At 36.3% G+C, this 22,412-nt stretch overlaps 1 protein-coding gene across 1 annotated transcript; it reads right to left on the bottom strand.

The window, feature by feature from the left end:
- Positions 1-4,080: 4,080 nt before the first annotated feature.
- On the bottom strand, positions 4,081-21,151 carry LOC145679260 (uncharacterized). The gene is made up of 2 exons (XM_081749848.1): positions 20,598-21,151; positions 4,081-4,195 (listed from the first exon to the last, which is right to left on the bottom strand). Exons 1-2 carry the CDS (start codon positions 21,149-21,151, stop codon positions 4,081-4,083), a joined length of 669 nt encoding a protein of 222 aa, XP_081605974.1.
- Positions 21,152-22,412: the final 1,261 nt, after the last annotated feature.

Below are 22,412 nucleotides of genomic sequence, written 5' to 3'. Positions count from 1 at the left end.
ACACGTCTCTTAAGTATGCACCAAGCCTGGATGCCACGCACAATGATTTTTCATGAAACTCAATAGGAAGAATATGCTTAGTTTAAGTAAGTAGCAGCGTCACGTGTACAGCCCATGTAGGAGTTTATTTTGTACGGTGTTTGGTTTTCTAGTGGCTTGAGGCAAATCCGAGTCAATGTGAATTCATCCAAGTGAATGAAAATTCGAACTTCGTTTTGTCTCAACAACGGAACATTGAAAAAGGTAGCCCTATTATTGTCTGAAATAACTGTGGAAGAATATGAAACAATCGCTGGAAGAAATAGCCAAAATAATACTGTGTATATAATCACAGAATAGCTTTACAGATATCAATATTTGCTCGCAGATGAAACAACTTCATATCTACATATTATGAACAGTCACTGTGTTGTGACGTATCATAGTTTCCTACAATCAATATCTACTCCGAACGAATACAAGAAAGAGCATCTACATTTCATTAGTTTCATTATACATCAGGTATATATATATATATATATATATATATATATATATATATATATAGTGAAACCGCCCCTAACGGAGACCTCTATAAGACGGACAGATTTTTTTTTTTTTTTGTCCCGGCAAAAATATATGTTCTCTTATTGAACAAAACCCTCCCTTTTACGGACACTCTAAGATACGGACGCGAATAGTCCTTCTCTCCCCCCAAACGTTTCAATAACCTCTTCATAACGAACAGGAATTACTCTCGGTTCTAGGGTATATTACAGTAGACAGAAAAGCCTTTTCTCCACAAGTTTATCTATCGCGATTCACGAGTCTAGACCTGGTAAACCATCAAACAGAACAGCTTCAAGCTGAACTTGAAATTCTTCTTTTCTTTTTCTGCACACAATAAACTGCTTTCTGGTGGAAATCCTAGAAAACATTCAATAAGCAGACACTCATCCAAGGTCAGTTGTATGGCCAAGAATTCTATGCGGAAGATCTTCAAGCATTTCTTTTTGCGAAACAAAAGAGTTTAGCCGGTTAGTTGGTTTCTAATGCAACTTTTGAGAAGTTTCTGAGAATTTGAAATAAATGAAAAACGCTTTCCCTCCCGCTTCCCCCTCTCATATAGGAAAATATCCAAACATCTTTGGCATATTATTCTTCAATAATATTATTTAACAGAAATGAATTTCTCCTTCATCCCTCCCAGTAATTCTAATACGTACTAGATAGAGTATTTTCACATTGAATTTTACGTATTTACGCTCATGCATAATATATTTACTGTATATTACTGCATACAATTACCGTTGTGAGAAATTAAATTTCCTAACCTTTCTGTAACGGACAAAAATTCGTGTTCCGTTGGTGTGCATACATTGGTGTGCAAAACTTAAGAACCAGATAGATAAACTAACGTAAAATATTGCGTAATCGATGGAAATGAACGAAAGCCCAACAGAATGTTGCCAGAGGTCGTGATATGTGCAGAGAGAGCAAGATGTTGCATAGCATAAAGTCAGCGTGGTCAGAGCGCGGAAACGGTCTGCTTCCTCAACACGAACCAGTTGAACGAAAGAACGAGAAATTATCTGATCAGAGAGCTGAAGTAGTGCATTCCGGTGGTGTTACTCACAACATCATGGCACAAACACAATATTTGAGTGACTTCACACGGAGAAGAATCGCTGGGAAACTGAAAGAAGGTCGAAGTGGTTCAGGAGTTGCCCATGGTATGGTCCATGACATTGTTTTATGTGCTTGAGAAGCATTCCTAACCACAGGTAACGGTACAAAGGAGAGGTGGTAACTGACCATGGTCAACTATAGCAGAACACGACCTCTACATTGTGAAAGAGGCAAGAGGGGACCAACATCAAACAGCAGGTGCCATTGCGAACACATATAAAAGCACTGCAAGTCACCTAATCTCACAACAGTAGCACGTTGACTGTATGAGGTGGTCTCTTTGCTCGGGAGTTGACATCCAGATATCGATGGTAGCTTTTACAGTGGTGCCAAGATAATCAGAACTGGACCAATAAAGAATTAGGTCTAGTTCTTTTCTCCGATGTGAGCAGATTCAGTTTAAGTAGTGATTCAGTACCCACCCAACACAAGTACATACTGATCATGTGTAAAGAATGTTCCTCGAGGTACATTGGAATGTACATGATAGGTACGTGAATAGAGCAATCATGTGAAATACACATGTAAGGAATAAGGTTACTTCCGCCCAAAAGTACGTGCATGACACATACCGAGGAATGTATCTATTATGTGTATATCACGTACCGTGTATGTACTTGACACATTTACTTGGCATTGGCATGTGCCAGGAATGTACTAGGCATGTCAGTAATGTTCCTTAGGGCAGTGCTATGCAACTGGGGGTGCGAGTACTTAAATACTAAAACCTTAACGCTTCACTTTTACGTTCGAATTTAAAAGCTTGTACTTTTAAAAACAGCCAAGCAACTAACTCTGAAAATATATGCCCTCCTCCGGTATCTGTGTGGCAATTTAACTATATTAAAATACTACAGTAACATTTACAAGCGACCGAGCTCTAACCTATAATCTTAGCATTCAAACCTTTGATTTACGGTTATTTGTGATTTCACGTTTATAACAAAGACAAATATTTTTAAATAAATAAATAAATTACTGAAATAAATATTTTTCACAAAGTTTATCCTTTTAAATTATTGTTCAAAGGCCTTTGCCTTTAGTAAGCCTTCTCCGAAATACATGCAAATGAATTGTGCTGCCATCTTTGGAGCTCTTTTAAAATACACATATATGTTTCTCGACAATGAGATCTCAGAAACTACAGGCTCTAGAAAGATGACGTTTTCACTGATCGATTGCAAATTTCATGTAGATTGTCCAGTTCTAATTGAATATTTAAAAAACATGGGCACTATTTCTTTAGTACATTTTTACTGGTACATTGGAAGTGTTGAACTTTCAAAAAAATAAAATAAAACATCACATCCTAATCATTACACATTCCAACACCACACTGTTGTATATAGCGGTTGTATATGTCTCCGGCATTTGTTTCATAGCCAAATAATAATGGAAAAGGAAGGATAACCATTTCCTGAAGGATGTCTATATTATCAGGCTGAATTTCTTTAAGGAGTTAGTTTATACTTAAACTTACGTCTTCCCGAAAATTTTATTTAACGTCTAGTTTTAACGTACAGGTTTTGAACTAATTCTCTGCTGTGTAACGTCACAATATAACCATCAATGCTAATTTTATGAGGACAATTCTGCCAGTGGGGTTTAGAATGTTACAACCTAGAGAACGCATCAAACGTCAGAAAATTGCAAAATGACACACACAATATATTACAATGTGGCTAAACTCAGAAAGTGGCTATAGAAGTGAAAAGCATATGGCTAAAAAGCCACTATTGGCTCTTTGGAAATTATGTGACTAACGACGTTCTCAAAATGGCCAGATCTCGTCACAAAGTGGCTAAATTGGCAACCCTAGTCGCAATACGAAGCAACTTACGCACAACCATGCCATGGTACATGGGGTATGTGCCATTCACATTCCTCACATTCCAGTGAAGCATGTAAAAGTACCTTTCAAGTGTCAGAAATTCCTCGAAAGGCACGTACCTAGCGACACGTGCTATGCATATGAAATGTACATTTTTCAAGTACCAGGTACGTAAACGGTACATATGGAACTTAAATGGCACGTTCCTAGAATGTACCTGGTTGGGTGGGTACGTACACTTACCTGACGAGAAGCAGGAACAATGCAATGAACCCAGGAATGTTGTCAAACATGATCATGCATGGGCATACTTACTTCCCAATTTTTGAATGCGGTAAACTGTTCGGTGAACGTTATTGTGATACTGTATTCCTACACCACGTAGTCTTTTCATAGGTGTAGTTGCCCCAATTTCTGCTTTATGGATGATAAAGCGAAGTGACGGAGCTATTGGAAAAAGATATTCGGTGGAAGAACTGGCCTGTCTCTTCCTCCGAGTTAAATCTCATAGAGAACGTTTGGGATTCTATGAGGAGACTCTTGCAGCACGTTCAGATGCAACAAGTGCCGTTCAGTAGTTGTCAACATCGCTGGTGGAATAATGGAACAACATACCACAAGAATTTATCACCAACTTTGTGAACAGCCTGGAAGCACGTTGGAGAGACAACTTGCTGTCCGTGGTCATCACACACCCTTTAAAGTATTATTTTACTCCTACAGTAATAGACCCTATGAGTTGCAGTGTTCTCAGTGTAAGTTACTAACTCTGTATACAAGTGCCATTTTTTCCCTCTTATCAGGAGTTACTCCATGTTGTTTCCTGTAACATACTCTAGCACAACTTTTTGCGTTTGGTTTAAGTTTCACCACTCTATGCTACTTGGGAATTACTCAGAATACAAAATTTAGTTTCGTCCTTAAGTTTCTGCTTCATGTACGTACATCAGCGTTCTTATTAGATCTTGCTTTCTACGTAGCAATTTGTGAAACAAATTTGAATTTGTATCACAATCTATAACTTTTGTTTAGCATTTTAGGCAGTAATTGAAAAATAAATTATTTATTTTACTGTTTTATGGGGATATGAATTAATAAAAATAGACCGTTTTTCCATATAACAAGTACATATGATAATGAAAAGCAAAGAGGAGACGAAAATTAGGGACAATCTTTCTATTTATGTATTTATGAAGTACTAACTTCGTCATTTTCTACAGATTGCCCAAGATTTTCAGTGTATCTAAATGGAGTTTCCTATTAAGTGCTGAGTGTATAATGCCGCCATCAATAAACGGGGAATTACTATTACGCATTCAACGAATTAAATATATAGACTTATTTATTTGAATGAGCAAAACATGATAAGGTAATTTTAAGCAAGTGTTAATTGTCTAATTCATATTGTAACCAAATGATGTCCGGTTCAAGTTTATTTCCCCCAGTTTTTTCTTTTTTTCAAATTGTGAACGGAACACTATTTTTCTTTCCCTGTTTCAGTGAGAAACAAGAGAACATAGCAAAAGAATATTTCTAGGCCAATACTATGAAGTAACTATGTAGGTGTGACATTTATAAACTCCCAACCCCAGAGTTTGAAACAACTAAAGGACAGAAAAGGAAGTACTGCTAATGTTCCGTGTTTTCCCTAATTATTTAATTTCCGAAAAAATAAATTGATATCTTGCGTTTCCAAACCCCATTGAGGCGTTTTATTTCCAGATACAATAAAATGTCGGAGTGCATATGGTCTCTACAGCCAATCTCCAGTAGCATGTTTAGTCCATAGTGAATTGGTATGTGTTATTGAGAACCAAAGAGACTCCTAAAGAGAAGCGACGAGTTTTTGAGGGAAGATATAGCGAAACTATATGAGATCAGCTAATGAAGAAAAAAGTGCTGACTATATTATGCTGTTTTCTTGTTTAAAAAAATAGCACATTTCGGTAATAAATTATAATCATAGGTGCTTCGCACTTTGTGATGAAGTTTTTCGTTTGCATCCGTGATTGTATAATTTTGTGTAGCAAGCTCCGATTCTATACCTCTTATAAAGCGCTCATATATATATATATAAGGTTTGCCTCCGTACTAAATTCATTCCTACATAATAATGATCATAATTGATTTAATACTTCATTATTTTGCCTAAAAATGACGAATATTCGGTCTCGAGAGGAATAGGAATGGGAAATGGCGGAAATTTCATAACGAGAAACTGCATAATTTATACCGTTTACGAAACATTATTAAAGTAATAAAGCCTTGAAGGTTCAATTGGGCAGATCATGAAGCCAGAATGGAAGAAAGTAGGAACCTTTTTAAAGTTTCGACTGGATATCTAATCCATTATGAAGACCTAGGCACAGATGCGAGGACAATATTAAGATGGATCTTGCAGAAATTGGAAACTGAATCCAGGCTTCTTAGGACAGAAGTCAATTTAGAGATTTTGTGAGCGCAGAATTGAACCTCCAGGTTCCATAGTCCATAGAGTTGGTTAGTTGATTTTGAATAAGAAACTTAATAGAAACTGGAAAGAAACAAATGGACATCAAGAACAGATATTATTTCGGATATTTTCATGACCAACGACTACTTACTTTCAATACATTTAGCTTCCAAGAATAGAATAGAAGTTTTAGATTTCGAAGGTGATCATCGCCAAACTTTAGAAGTTTTCTGTAGTTTTAGATTATTGGAAAAAAACTCACTACCTTGTCTTACTATCTGAATCCAGCAAAATTAGTTCAATTCTTAAATCTTTCAAGATATGCTGCATTTAAGTCTCTAATAGTAATAGACATATGTACACTTAGAATAATTATTTATATTGTGTAACTTTTTATATTACTTACAAAATTTATACACGTATATAAGTACCAGAGATGGAATAATTACAAACCTCATGACTCGTACGTAACCTGAAAGCAGTCAGACCCGCTGACAGCGCAACATCTTCAGACATATGGACAAAATGATGAGACATTCATAGTCTTCCTAACTCCTAGCTAACAATTACAACTATCTCCTCTGTTTCTCTCTTTTCATTAAATATGTAAATATTCTTTAACTTTAGTTGTATTCATCTGTGTGTCTATGCATTGCACTGCGAGATAACTACAAGAACTTTCACAGTATAAATGAGTGAGAATCACAGATAAGATAATTTACATGTTTTTTTCCTCATGAGATATAGTCAAAATATAATTAACGAGCCTGTAAAACTTGACGTATTGACGTAACAGATACTGAGCCCAAACAGTGTTTCGTGACGTCTGTTTGTATAGTCTGTTAGAAACCACTGTACTATTTTTCAGTGTAAGAGGAGTATTAAACGTAAAATTATATTTGAAATAATGGTATCTTGACTAAGGAATGTCACACCAGAGATCAAACACGTGAACATTCGAGCTCGAATAGTGAACATCATTTACCTACTGTAAAATCTGCAGTAATAGTAAAGACTTGATATTTCGGCCGCTTCTGGGCATTGTTTGTGCCTGAATCATTGAGTCTGAGAGGTAAGACAGGCAGACTCTGGTAACCCGGACTAACGTCGTGTTCTAATGAGGGTTAAAAATGCATCTTTAGGTGCAAACAGTCGTACACGTTTCGAAACAGTGTTGTCAGCCTCAGAGAATAAAATTATCGATTTTGTACTTTAAAATTATCGTATATTACAAAAAGAAATATTGTATACTTGTTATGCATGTGATAATTGTAAAAACAAATATAATACTACTAATAATAGCAATAATATATAATAAACTTATCTAGTAATTTTCAGTTTCGAACTCCAGATCGGTGTCACTGTCTTCATCATTCTTTCTTTTCCTTATTAACACTCTAAACAACAAGAATATTTCCAACCCCTCGTAAACGTAATTGAATTTAAAGAATGGATGCAGAGTTGCTATTTGCCAATTGTCAAATTGTTGTTGATTTTATTTTGCCGGAATAACTGTCAAAATCTCAGTGTGTGTGTTTTATAATTTTATTAATGCACATTTACAAGGTATTTGCACATTCAAAAAGTGCAAAAAAAAATTGTGTTCTAAAATTATCGCATATAGCATTAAGGCTTAAATTATCGTATATCACAACGTATGATTGGCAAGTCTGATTCAAAGCAACTATACAATATTCAAAATAACACGTAACATCTCCTTGACTAAAAATATCTTACTCATTTGAAAATATGTTGACCATGATATCAAGCTAAACGGTCAAAAGTAATATTGTAGGTAACTGTTTTAAATTTTAAAGTATGTAAAATATTACTAATTTAGAAACATGCTAGAATAAGTAGATTAGCTACGGGAAAAATCCCAAATTTACTTTCATTCGAATGCCTATATATTGAACATAAATGGAAAATCTGCTTTGCTTGAAATGCTTCATCTAGATGCAATATCTATTTACAACTTTAGATATATAGTTACGAAATAGAAAACTCGTAGTTTCTTGATAACTTTATATATGTCTTCCTTATACTCTCTGTTAGTTTTCAAAATTTTAGTGAATACCTTAGAACAGTGGCATAATTATGATTTGTTTCCATTCCGGGGAGCTTGGCTAAGTTTGTTCCTGGAAATATGAAAATTATGCAAGATGTTTAATTTACTTTAATATAGTAAATACAATTTCGGGGGGGCTTAAGCCTGGAAGCACCCTCTTAAATACGCCACTGCCTTAAAATAATAGAGAATATTAAAAAAATTGAAAGTAAGTTCGATTTATGTTAAAGATAAAAGTAAAGGTACGCCACTATATATATATATATATATATATATATATATATATATATATAGTATATGTGTGTGATGACTGAGTGCGTATATAGGCGAAATTCATCCCTCCCGCTGGGAAAAATTATCCATTTCGCACCCTGAATATATGTCATAAATAACCTGCAAACGTATGCCATTCAAACGATTACAGGAGAGAGATAAATTAGGCGCCAATTTATGCAGTACAAAGTATCTCTACATTACAATTCCATAATTATGCATCACAATTTTTTAATGCAGTTTCTAAATGTGTTTTTTGTTTCCGAAAATATGCTATTTTCCACCTTATGGCGAAGGGTATAAAACATTGACATGCCTCCTCATCTATATATATAAAAGAGAACGCACAAAATCCTTTGTCCGCTCATCACGCTAATACGGCTGAACCGATTTCTTTCATTTTTGGGGGGTTGTTAGGATTTGGACCCTAGATGGTTTTTATCATATCACTTTAATTTTCAATTACCAGTGTCTTGAGATAATTGACCAATCAGGTGTCAATACGTAAAAAAAATCCTTTGTCCGCTCATCACGCTAATACGGCTGAACCGATTTCTTTCATTTTTGGGGGGTTGTTAGGATGTGGACCCTAGATGGTTTTTATCATATCACTTTAATTTTCAATTACCAGTGTCTTGAGATAATTGACCATTCAGGTGTCCATACGTACAAATCCTTTGTTATTAGTTCATCATAGGTATAAAAATAAACGTATTTATATGCAACCCGCATGACCCTGTGACTCGGCGGGTTAACATAACTGACAGGCGCTATAAATCACTTGAAAGCGAAAAAGTAAAAATTATCTAAGTAACAAAGTTTATTGCGTTCCGGGATGACCGCAGCGAAGCGGGGCGGGTTGGGGTGACCGCAGCGAAGCGGGGCGGGTTAACATAAATGACAGGCGCTATAATGTTAACATTTACTGCAATCTACTATGGTTTTTATCATATCACTTGAAAGCGAAAAAGTAAAAATTATCTAATTAACAAGGTTTATTGCGTTCCGGGGTGACCCCAGCGAAGCGGGGTGAACGCTGCTAGTTCTATTATAATATAGAAAACAGTGTGTCCTACGGGGTTCTAACCCGCCTTCACTTGTTATTGCTGTGCTCGTTATAATGTGAATTGAGTATTGAGCTTAGGTACATAAAGGAGCCAAGCTGACTACTATAGCCTATATAACCTATATGAAGAGGGTTAGTGTTCTACACCTCAACGAATCTATTACAATATCTTTTAGTATATGACAGTATGTTTACAATTCACCTAAGCTTACGTTCGAAAGCTGATATATATGCCACTCTTGCCACTGCCACATGATGTGTATTCGTACGCCACCTCCGCCACATCACCGTACTGTGTACCCATATCCATTCGCACTCTGCTATAAGGCTACAACTAAAATTCTTTATCTAGTTTCCTGTATAGTAATTAAGACCTAGCAATATTACACCCTAGTAAAACATGGTAATGTTATTTCGGTAAGATTGTTACCGTTACTTTTTAATCATCTATGATATTGTAAACCAGGCACTAGTCCATTCTCATTTTCAAGAAATGAGAAAACCTCATAAATGGGAATCTGAAAATTTGCCTTGAGCTCACAAATGAAAACACGTTTGAAAATAATGAGAATTTTTTTCTCAAATATGGGTAACAATTACTTATTTTGTTTTGAACATGCATTTTTCTCATATCTGAGCAAGGAAATTTTAAGTGTGTGTCTGCAAGTTTTATATTATAACATCACGTAAGTTTTATTAGGGTATTTCTACACTTTTGAACTACCCTGTAAAATTACAAAATTTGTGTGCCGGACAATTAAAGAATTCATAGATTGTGCATCCAGAATTGAAGACTATAAGAAAGTCTGAAACTGCATTTTGTAGTTCATTGAATAACACTTTGTAAATATTACTTAGAGCTGCGGTAGCATAGCCGAAAAGACATCTGTCTATCAACTAGAAGGAACGGGTTCGATCACCATGTGCAATAGGATTCATTTCTCAGTGTACTATTACTCAGACTCAGAAATACACTCAGCTTCTTTGTAATTGGTTCTTGTGGAAAACGATGAGTGGAGAATGTACTCTGCTCCATATATATACAGAATTTGAAAGGTTATCCCTGCCAGGGATGAACATTTTCTTCTCCAGGTGGATAACTTTTTCTCAGAGTGGAAAATTCCCTGCATTCCCCCGTCAATTCGCACACTGCGTACACTACTGTACGCATTTGTTCTTAATTTAACATAGGGGTTGCGGTAGCTCAGTGGTAGAGCGTTTGCATCTGGTGCGTGAGGCTCTTGGTTCGATCCCAGCTCGCGGCAAGTAGGTTTTGTGGTGGTTAAACACAGTGTTCATGGGTTTGCATTCATGGTTCATTTATGTTGGAGTTAGGAAAGGATAAGTGAAAAGGCATTCGATTATGAGAACAATTTTTTAGTCGAAAGAGTAAACTGCGTTACTACCTATACAGTGTGATTAAATAAATAGTTTCTGGTAAATAAGTACTTAAATTATGCTGTGTAGTTAAATATTGATTAAGTTTCTTAGCTGTGAAATTATTGGTTCAGTAATTATGATGGTATATTAGGTAAGTTATTTATTTAGGATATCATACAGAAATCTTGGGCAAGCTAAATTAAACATACATAACAAAAATTAAACAAAGAACAACTGGCGATGAAAATTAAACAGAACAACTTCATAATACTAATAAAGCAGAATGGTCTACATTTTATATTCAATACAAAATACTAACCTTAAAGTCAATATTTTATACAGAACAACTTCGTTTAATTTTTGCTATTAGACTTCCAAACTATATTATATACTGTATAAGTGTTGGAAGCCATATAACGGCTATGGCTGTCTGTCAGTCAACAGGTATCAGAGTTGATTGAGTTGATTTTGAGTTTAACGTCCCGTTCAGCAGTGAGGCTATATGAGACATGGACCTACTGATTAACGTGGAATCCGAACCACATAAGCTCCCGCCGGGAATCGAACCCGGACCTCCCCCGCCATCAACAGGTATCAGAGAAAAAACGGTAAGAGCTTTCGACATGCGGTCTCCGGAAATCGATTAAGCATCCCAGGGATAGGTTCCATCTTCTTGGACATTCTTCTACTTAAACCGGAAGTGGATGAAATGGATCACTTTTGGTTTCTACAGTAATGCTAGTAACTCAAAAACGGTGATAGCTAGTGACAAACGATTTTCGCATATTGATTCAGGGTCTCAGGGAAATAAACCACCCTCACCCCTATATTTCTACTGAAACCGGAAGTGATAGAAAATAATTACTACTTCTGTTATTAATATTGATTTTCATATAGAAAAAAGGATAAGATATATCGAAAAGTGATTTTTGAGAATTGACTCAGAGTCTCAAGAATATGTTCCATTTCTTCAATATAGTATTCAATTTGCATAGTTTTTAAGTGAAACGATACTTATTTGCTTTATCTTTAATTTTAGGTTGCCCAAGATATGATAATAATGGCCACCATCTTCAATCCATCTTAAAAAGTTTAAACAGACACATAGCTTGTAAGCAGCTCATAAGAAATTTCCTGAAATCATATAAGGTGATACGTTTCTTTTTTCTACAGCAGCAAAGTGATTAAATCATGAGCGTTTGTTTGTTATAGTATTCATAAAATGGGCTACTCATAAACCCAACTCATGTTGCTTATAAAGAACATTCACGTTTTATGGTTGATTGATTTCTATGTAGGTTACGTGAGGGTCAATAGGACTAGATCTAGAGGGTAAAGTGAGATCTTAATTACTGGAATGCGTTCAATGCTCTCCCACGGGAATCTAACCCAGTGCACTAAAGACATGCGCTCTAGCCATTAGACTAAGGTGGACAGTTCACTTTTAAGTGAAGTTGCAATGTAGTGTCCTTCCAGTTAATAGTAAACTTTTTGCCCCTTCGTTGAAAACCCTTTTCAAATGTGTGTGAATTTAAAAAAAAATTCATGTTGCTGACATATACGTCGATGATCCTTTGCTTAACCCTTTGACTATCAATTTTTTTAATGTGAACATTCTTTTATATGTACGACTCCTTTAATGTAGAATATTTCTGACATTTGTACGCAGTTTTGGAAACTAAACAGTCTCCTGGTCACATCTCACCCGATGGGAGATCAACATGTATTTTTCAAAAGAATTTTTTAAAAATAAATTCCCAACGGTGTTTGAATTATTCGCATGGGACACATATATCCCATTGGTAGTCAAAGGGTTAAGATGTTCAACAACCCTAATTTTATCAATGTAAGAGGGCTTCGACAATGGAGCGTTCACAGTACAGCGAAACGACATGGACATTAAATGATCATAAAGTGATCTTAAGGATGAAATATGTCTTAAATGACCGAACAGTGAACTTGATTCACTTGTGCACTGAACGCCTTATATCTTTATCAGAGGATATACAGGGGTATCAGATCAGGAGAACTGTTAGTCATTCCACAGTACCTCACGACCATTGAAGCGTTGAAACCAAATGTTCAAACGCTCAGAAACACAATTACCGTGATTAGGAGGAGAGCAAAACACAGCAAATGAAGTATCTTTTGATAATAATAATGACAAAATTCCATTTTATTGTTCGATAATACTCCAGTTTCGTTAAGATCCCATTGATGAAAAAAATTCACAACACGGGTTTCCTATAGATCCATGTCCCCAGCCCCACTTTACACATTACAAGTTTTTCCTATGTCAAAGTTTTGTGCTATTTCTGTGTCGTTTTGTGCCATAATCAGCTTTTAGTTACAGTAAAAACAAATTTGGGGGGTGTATTTATGCCACTTTACAAATTGAAAGGTATTTTCATGCAAAAGTTTTGTGCCACAAACTCCGAGTTTTGTGCTGCCCCCGTTTTCTAGATATGCCACCGTCAAATATGCTCGGGTTTTATACTGTGCCCATTCTCAAATATGCTGGAGCTCATGTTTCTAGTCCCCAACTTTAGAAATTACAAATTCTTTCCATGCCAAAATTTTGTGCTAATCTGTGTTGTTTTTTGCTGCCTCTATTTTCGAAATATGTCCCTGTCAAATGTGCTAAGGTCCATCTTCCCAGGCCCTCCATCCACTACAGAAATTGAAAGTATTTTTCTATGCCAAAGTTTTGTGTTAGTTTTGTACTGTTTTGAGCTGTAAACCATGAGTTTTGTGCTGCCCTCGTTTTCAAGGTATATCACTATCAAATATGATTTGACCCATACCCCAGCCAGCCACTTTAGAACTTGAAAGCTTTTCCAATGGCAACGTTTTATGCTAGTTTAGTGCAGTTTTGTGTTACCCCCTTTTACAGTATATGTTCCTACGAAATATGTTGGGACCTGTATCCTCAGCCTCTTAGTTTCGAAATTAAAACTTTTCCTATGTCAAAGTTATGTGATATTTTTATGTCATAAACCTCAAATATTTTGCTGCTTCCGCTTACAAGATACACCTCTACCAAATACAGGGTGTCCGGAATGGGACTGGCGGTTTTTAAAAGTGTATAGTTTTAATATGATCAAAGATACAGAAGAAAAAATGCATTCATATTGAAGGAAAACTCAAAACGTTTTGTTCAGCAAATTTTCACACTTGAACAACTACCGGTGGCGGCGCTAGTATCGCCGATAAACAGAAATGGCGTCGGAAGTCGAAAAGGCGCAATGCGTGTGGTGGTTTGCAGAGACGAAAAGTGTTGTTCAAGTTCAACGAAACTTTCGACGTGTTTACCACAAGTATCGTCCATCGCACAACAGTATCCAGGCGTGGAAGGATCAATTTTTATCAAAGGAGAGTGTAGTGAAACAACACAGCTGTGGTAAATCGTGTGTGTCAGAAGAAAATGTGGAAGCAATAAGAGAGTTTCTCACGTAGCCCTAGGAAGTCGATTCGGGCAGCGAGCAGGCAATTGGCAGTTCCAAAGTCAACAGTGCACGATGTGGTACACAAACGATTACGTTTGCGCGCGTATATGGTACAATTGTTGCAAGAAATTAAGCCCAACGATAAGCCACAGAGAGCAGCATTTGCTATTGAAATTCTGGAGAGGATTGATTATATCCATAATTTCGTATTGAATGTTGTTTTCTCTGATGAGGCAACTTTTCACTTGTCTGGCTGTGTTAACAGACACAATATTAGGATATGGGGATCTGAGAATCCGCATGCGTACATAGAACATTTTAGAGACAGTCCCAAATTGAATGTTTGGTGTGCTTTAAGACATAATGCAGTTATAGGCCCCTTCTTTTTTATAGACCAAACTATAACGGGAAATGTGTTCTTACAGGGCTAGACATGCTTCAACACTTTGCTGTTCCCCAGTTCCAACATTTGCAACATCAAGTTATATTCCAATGGGATGGTACCTTGCCATATTGGAGCCTACAAGTGAGGGAGTACCTTGATACTGAATTTCCTGACCGTTGGATAGCCCGTGATGGACCAATTAGGTGGCCTCCACGCTCTCCTGATGTTACTCGTCTGGACTTCTTTCTGTGGGGGTATGTAAAACACTTTGTGTATTCTGGTGAAAAGATGCGGAACCTTGATGAACTGAAGAACCGTATTAAGAATGCCATTGCTTCAGTAACACATCAGATGTTGCAGAATACGTGGAGAGAGATTGAGTTCAGACTAGATATTGTAAGAGTTACAAATGGAGCTCAGGTGGAGTTACACTGAGTTAGAATGACTTGTAAGTATGACCAAAAAAGCTTTTTGAGTTCTCCTTTAAAATGCATGTTTTTTTTCTGTATCTCTGACCATATTAAAACTATACACTTTTAAAAACCGTCAGTTCCATTCCGGACACCCTGTATATTAGAGCACATCTTCCCAGCCCCTCACCTTAGAAATTGAAAGTCTTTCTATGCCTAAGTTTGGTGTGGGTCCTGTGTTCCCAGCGCCTCAATTTAGAAATTAACAGTTTTCTATGCCCAAGTTTTGTGCCTTTTTGTGTGGCAAACCCAAAGTTTTGTCCTGCCCTGTTTTTAAGATATGCCCCTACCAAACAGTGTTTCTTCCAGACATGTTTTTAAGGGGAACTGCCCCTCCGGAGCTCTGAGAGTGCCCCCCTGGAAGAGATCAAAATAATACGTCTATAATATTTAATAATAAATAGAATAGTACCAACAGTGCCCCCCAGAATACGAAGTGTGTTCCCCCGGAACATAGTTTTTGAAAGAAACACTGCTACCAAATATGTTGGGCTTGTAGGGTTTGAGGATTTGATGACATTGAAATATTGGAAAAGCGATATCCGTGGATGACAGAATAGAAAGAGATGTAGGAACGAGAATAGCACAGATGAAAGGTTGATAGAAAGAGTAACGCCAAGCGGAAAGGACATGTATAACACCAAAAGAAAGAAAGTAAAAAAGAAAGATTCATTAGGAACTTCATTAATTTTTGATTCGTTGAGACATCCGAGCTTTGTCAGTAGCGAAGCTGTATAGGATGAGACCCATAGTTCAAAGTGGAATCCGAACAACTGCATTGCTTTAGAAGGCCCTAATCGGGAATCGAACTACGAACCTCATGTATCAAAAACTGTGCTCTAGTCACAAAACCAGCACGGAAGGCCTTAAGAAGTTTGTTACAGTATATTTGTTTCAATCGTAAGCAGAACACTTCAAAACTATATTAAAAATGTAGGGATTCGAAATGAAATGCTTGCGAGGAATGTTGGAAGCAGTCAAAACAGAAAAGTAATTAGTACATATGACAAAGGAAAGTGCAATTTGATCGCGATAAAGAAAACAAAAAGTAGTACAACTTTCTTCGCAATTCACTGTTGAAAATGGAAAGGAAAGTTAAAGGAAGGATCGGATGTGGTACACGGAGAAGAATTTAATATACAGTATTATGTGGGCGGGTGGGTGAGTGGTTATTTGCATCCCTGAATTAACGTATTAAAGATCTAGCATGGAACGGAAAGGAAACTTAATTCTTCCATATTGCTAAGCAGCCTTTCGTTGAGGAGTGGAATCAAGCACTTCTTCTAATGCACATACTATATACTAGATACCGCTAATGTGTACATATTTACATTATAATATATTATACAAGGCGCATGCTGAAAAGTAGTCTTCTACTTTTCATGTAGAAAGTTTAAAGTTATCGGTATAAAACAAACGCATGTACACTACTAGGTCTTGGATCCACAGAGCACAATAATAATTATTTATCACATAATCACCTTGGCGACCAACACTCTTCTGCTAACGTCTGACTTATTATATAATCTCGACATAGTAAAATTGTTCGTGAATTCTTCTCAGATGTTCCTTAACTTCCGGGGGAAAAATATTAAAATCTCGTGGAGTCAGATCTGGACTATGCATTATGAGGTGCGAGAGTAAAACCAAGGCGCTGAATGTTCTGAGTTATTTTTGAACTACTTTGAGGATGAGCATTACCGAGCTAGGTGAGATACTCCATTTGTGAACGAACTCTTTGAATTCATGTTTTTAGTTTAGTGAGTCTTACAGTACTGGCTTAGTGAGTCTTATAGTACCCTTACCCACTAATTCCATGTGTACTATACCATGAACGTTCCGGAAAACTGTCAGCATGACTTTAACTGCAGATGCCAGTCTTATATATTTTTTATGCAGTCGATCTTTTGTAGTGATACTTCATGGAGATGCTCTTGTTTCTAAGGTCAATTAGCCTATAAAACTATAGTTACAGCATCAGAAGTGAGAATGGTTGATTGGTGTAGAGGATTTTTATTTTTTACGAAAATCAAATCACTAATGACCAATTATCACCATATTTATTTTCACAAGCAGCACAGTAAACAAGCTAACCGACACGATTAACTTGATTAGCCTCTAATTACGTATGCACGACAACTGTTTTTTATTGTAGTAAATTATCCTATTCTTAACGTAAATAATATACCACATAATTAAGCAATTAAACAATTTGAACCATATTAATGAGAGCAATAAATAATATAAACAATGGCCGAATGAGATAATGAGAAATTCATTTTATAATTATTTAAGCTATATTTGATATACAAATGTACCCTAATTAACAGACAGAGTTATTATCAAATAGAAATATTAATAATAACATAATAACAATAACAGTAACAATTTAGAGGTGTAATCTTATACTATATTTCCTATTGCTGCTTTAAATGACCTTTCTTTTTTAAAATCATGATATCTAGATATAGGATGTTTCAAAATTCTTTCTGCCTTCCGTAATTTATCTCCGCAACAGTGTTAATTCCTACTCCATGCATAAAGATTATTCAAAACATGTTGAAATAAATTAGACGGATGGCTAAGTGGGGTCTAGGTTGAACTCCTTTGTGAATTGGGTTTTATGATTGATTTTTATAGAGAAAAATACTGTAAAATAGAATTAGCACGTTACCATCCTGTAAAGATGTCCATTCACCCCTAAAATGGCGTCACCAATATGGCGGTCCCACGAACACATCCATTTATGCTTAACTAGTTATATCTCATCATCGCAGAATGTAGATAAAAACTTCATTCTGATTCCAAATTAAAGGTAATGAATGCCAAAAGTTTTTCTTTGAGTTAGTATTATTCTTCTATAGTGACGCCATCTTTAAATATGGTGACTTTTATCTACAAACTTTGGGTTTCATCGTCTCTTTATGCTTGCTTCATAACGGATAACTTTGAAATTACCAAAGATATGGAAAATAGCTTGGAAGTAAGCATTATAGGGTGGAATCTCACCTTCTTAAAGATAATGATATTATTTCTCTATATTTGAAATTAAAGGAAGTAACTCATTTTAAGCAGAACAGTGTTGAATTTTGGGACATTTGATTATGATGAAATCTACTTTGCATTTTTTTTAAAATCAGAGTTTTGTTACTCGGCTAGGAAAAGGAGACAGGAAATCATAGACGTTAAGGAAGTGTCCAGCTCTCTACATTCATCATATGCAAGTTCATCATACCCAATATTTGACAGATCGAAGTAGCTAACCTTCAGCAAGACATTAAAGACTTTAAAGATAGAATCTTAGAACACTTTTCAGCTTCAAAGTGCAGCAGATGAGTTCATGATAGAAGCGTCTATCGAAAAGCACAACAAAAAGGGAATGTGCACCTGGTCACTACTTGAAAGTAATGGACTTAACCTACTTGCCGCATAAGTGAAATACCACGACGTTTGCAAAGTGTCATTCCAACGAGCAAGTCTACTGGAACAGATAGAAGATAAGAAAACAAAACAGCACGTGCTTTCAAAGCTCTTGTTAACATATTAGAAAGCAAAGTCATTTAAAATAATGAAGTACTGAAACTTTTGGTAGTCATGGCGCATTATTCTAAGTTGTTACAAAAAGGTTTTGGGTTGACTATTTTTTACAGTACTCGTCTGAAGAACAAAATTAAGGTATATTTTGGTGATGAAATATGTTTTTGGAAACCAACGCACAAATCTGTTTCTCACTGTTAAATGTTGTATTTTACTCACATTTCCACTGGTGGTGCCATCGAAGCAGGAATGACGGGGTCAATTGTTGGTTACTATTCACTTTATGAATGCTGTCGAAGAATCCTCTATGAAACATTACAAATACAATCCAAATTGTCGTGACCACCCAGAGCCACTGATATCTGTGAAGACAATGTGTTTATACTGTCATCTTTATTCAATACGATAGCTTGAATTGTATCTGGTAATACTATCGGAATAGTCGGTTGCGAAATTAAGTGGATATATGTTGGACCAGTTGTTCATCGTCGAGTACTCAGTATAGCTCAGGATATCGTAGTTTCAGCATCAGATGGGAAATTAATGCTTCCAAAAACACTAACGCTTCCATTACAGTTCGTCAAATCACTGGGTCATCTGAAGCTGTAAGACTCCTCAACCGTTTAGGTTATGGTACAAACCTTCTAATGAGTATATAAGAGAGGCTGAAACTGCTATTGCACATTATTGCTATGAATCAAATGTATGGATTTTTCTCCTCCTACTTTTGCCTTAAATACACCTGTTACCAGGGCCGGCGAGAGCGCTCGCGGGCCCCGGGGCTGAGCAATCACGGGCCCCTTACATGTTCCCTTATGACTGTTTACGTACTTACCACTTAGGACGGAGGTAAACTAAAATGAACATTTAGGCTTATTTTGAACTCTTTATTAGACCATTAATGCGTTTAATTTACATGTTAAACAGTATTGCTACATCTCCAAATAAGTGAATAATAAGAACTCTGAATCTAGCCTATGTTCACTGTTCGCCGAAAAAGAAATCTCATTAATTCACTATTTATTATTTTGTTTAGACCCTATACTTGTTGGTTCTAAGATTTTTGAAGGCTTCAAAACTAAAATGAATAAAAAAATAATATATTTAATACAATGGTATCAAAATACAGAAGAAAGTAACTTATCTATTTGTAATAGCAAAAGTTGTCCCCAATGCTCAATCAAATGCTCAAAACAAAATAATTTGTGAAGGAAATACAAAAATAACGTATTAAATAGTTAATAAAAGTGAGAAAGTAAATGTTCTCAACCATCCAACCTACCCTGTACTATGAATATCTTTGCACAAATAGTTGTTATAAATAATTATATAGAAACAAGCTATGCAGTTAGTCTTCCTTAACTAGAGATATGAGGCATTAGGCCTAATTTAGTTATTTGAATGAAATATTGCTCAAATTAATTATAGTGTGATTAATAATGTGATATTAATAGTAATTGTCTGTAGGAGAAATTTATTATATGGTTACTACTAGACAACTGTTACAGTTACAATGTATCCTTTTCTACGTATAGTTACACAAAATTCCCTTTCTGGCCTTTTTCAGGGCGAATTCATCTATGATAGCATCCAGGTTGGTACACTTGACAAGTTCTGTCTCCACTGTCAACACGCCTAAGCTTGATAATCTGTCTTGACACATTATAGAGCGTAAAACATTTTTTACTCGATTTAACACAGAGAAAGAGCGCTGTGCATTAGCAACGGTAGCAGGGATTGTGGCGAATATACGAAGGGCCACTGTCAGATTTGGAAATAAAGTTTCTAGATTCAAAGTTTTGATGTTATTTAGGAGACCCCATGGTGAAAACGTTTTCTCACCAAAATTAGCCGAATATATTAGTTTCAGGCTATGCGGTTCATCAGAAAGATCATCTTTTGGGTATCGCTGGACTAGTGCAGCTGCTTGTTCTTGGCTCTGGTCATCTGTCATTTCTTTGCAAGACCACAGTACACAAAAATTGTTACACAAAGAGCGCACTGATTGGAAGCAGACTGACATATCTCCTATGACATTGTCCCGGATAATATTAAACACTTCACGCTTAAAAACTGTTTTTGGATCAGGATCATCTGCATTATCGCCGTCTTCTTCATCAGCTAGTCTCTTTCGTTTCCTTCCCCTCTTCTGTTCTTCTTGAAGATGTTGGGGCCAACCTATGTTTTCAGCTACTACCAGAACTTCACTAAATATCGGATTTAATCCTTCATTACGAATCATCTTCAAATCTTCTAATAAAGAACTTAAATATTTTGACGCAACATCCATTGTTTCACCACGCTGCTGCAATACTCGATTTACGATGTCTATTGACTTCAAAATCTTGAACCAAATAAATGCAAGAAGAAGGCAGTTAAAGGTTTTTAAATATTTTTTCAGTCCCTCTATGTCTCGACGACATTCCGCCTTAAGGTTTAGCAGAGTTAATTCTTCAAGGGCTTCTATTATACCTGGAAGATGTGCAGCAATTGGTTTAACGCTATCTACTCTAGCAGACCAGCGTGTCTTTGACATTGAGTGAAGAGAGCTAGGGATTTTCTTAAAATTTCCCATCTTTGGGGGCTAGAACTAAAAATGTTATACAATTTTTGAACAGCTCCGAAAAAAGTAATTGCAGCTGAACAGCTCTCCGCTGCTTGTTCTCCACAGAGATTTAAAGAATGACGCGTGCAAGCAGAGTAAACAGCTTCACTGTTGGCTGAGTATGACAGCCTGGGCTCCTTTATATGCTCCATTCATGTTGCTCCCATTGTCGTACCCTTGGCCTTTACAGTCTTCCAATGGGATTTAAATTTCTTTCAGCTTATTCAAAATCAGCTCAGCAATGGCTTCTCCACTTTTTCTTTAACTATCAGTGAAACATAATCTTTATTCAACTTGGTAAGGTTGGTTTTCTTTTGCAGTCAAATTGACGTATCTTATTAAAATTGCAGTCTGTTCGATATGTGCTGAGTCGGGTGTTGCATCAACTATTATAGCGTAATATCTCGCTTTTTCTCTTTCTTCTAGAATTTTCTTTGTCACTTGGGCAGCAAATAAACTAATAAACTCTTCTGAATGCCATGAGACAATGAACTTCTATTCTTTCTGCCTTGTCTTGGAAAGAGTGTACTTTATTTAAACGCTCATTCAAAATAGGATCATAATTAGCAAGCAGTTCTAAAATTCCTCCAAAAATTCAATTAGATGGGTTTCCGATTTTTTCGTTATTACCTCGAAAAGGAAGCCCTCTTTCAGCTAGGAACAAAGTGACATTGTGCAGTCTCTTTAAGAGCTCGCGCCACTTGTCTTTCATCTGCTGGATAGAGTGCAATTGTAAGCCTTTAGCGATTTATCTTTTTTCGATTTCATCACCTCTGACTTCCACTGAATATAACAGTTTTTATGGCTAGAGCTATTTTCGTGTTCGGGCACTTTATCAAAGAGTTTCTTAAAACGTTTTTCTGTCGAGAAACCTTCAGGAAGTGCCAACAAAGAACGTTGTGGCTGTGGTAGCTTGCTAAATATCCTACAAGGTAAACAGTAAAATGCCTTCTTGACTTTGCTCCAAACTAGCCAATCTCGTGTAACAGTTTGCCATTGTTCAGTTTCTTTTTAAATACCGAAGTTGGCACGGAAAACCCTAAAGAGTCTTCAGGGAAATGTTTTGGCATTGGAATATGGGAATACTTTAAGTCTCGACTTGCATCAACAGTAGGGTCGCCTATATCAAAGTGTCTGTATGGCCATGGGGATGACTGGGGCATAGCCGTAGCAGACGAAGCAGGCCTACTAACACGAACACCAGTATCAGAATCATCTTTATCATTTACAA

The sequence above is a fragment of the Thermobia domestica genome, chromosome 2, assembly GCF_964235325.1.
Source record: "Thermobia domestica chromosome 2, izTheDome1.hap1.1, whole genome shotgun sequence".
In the NCBI taxonomy this organism is placed as follows: Eukaryota; Metazoa; Arthropoda; class Insecta; order Zygentoma; family Lepismatidae; genus Thermobia; species Thermobia domestica.
This window is presented reverse-complemented; position numbering and strand designations above follow the sequence as displayed.

Coding starts and splice junctions, on each gene's coding strand:
- LOC145679260 (XM_081749848.1), bottom strand. CDS start 21,151: ATGGGAAATTTTAAGAAAATCCCTAGCTCTCTTCACTCAATGTCAAAG. Junction 4,196..20,597: donor GACAATGTCATAGGAGATAT/GTCAGTCTGCTT, acceptor AATACTTTAAAG/GGTGTGTGATGACCACGGAC.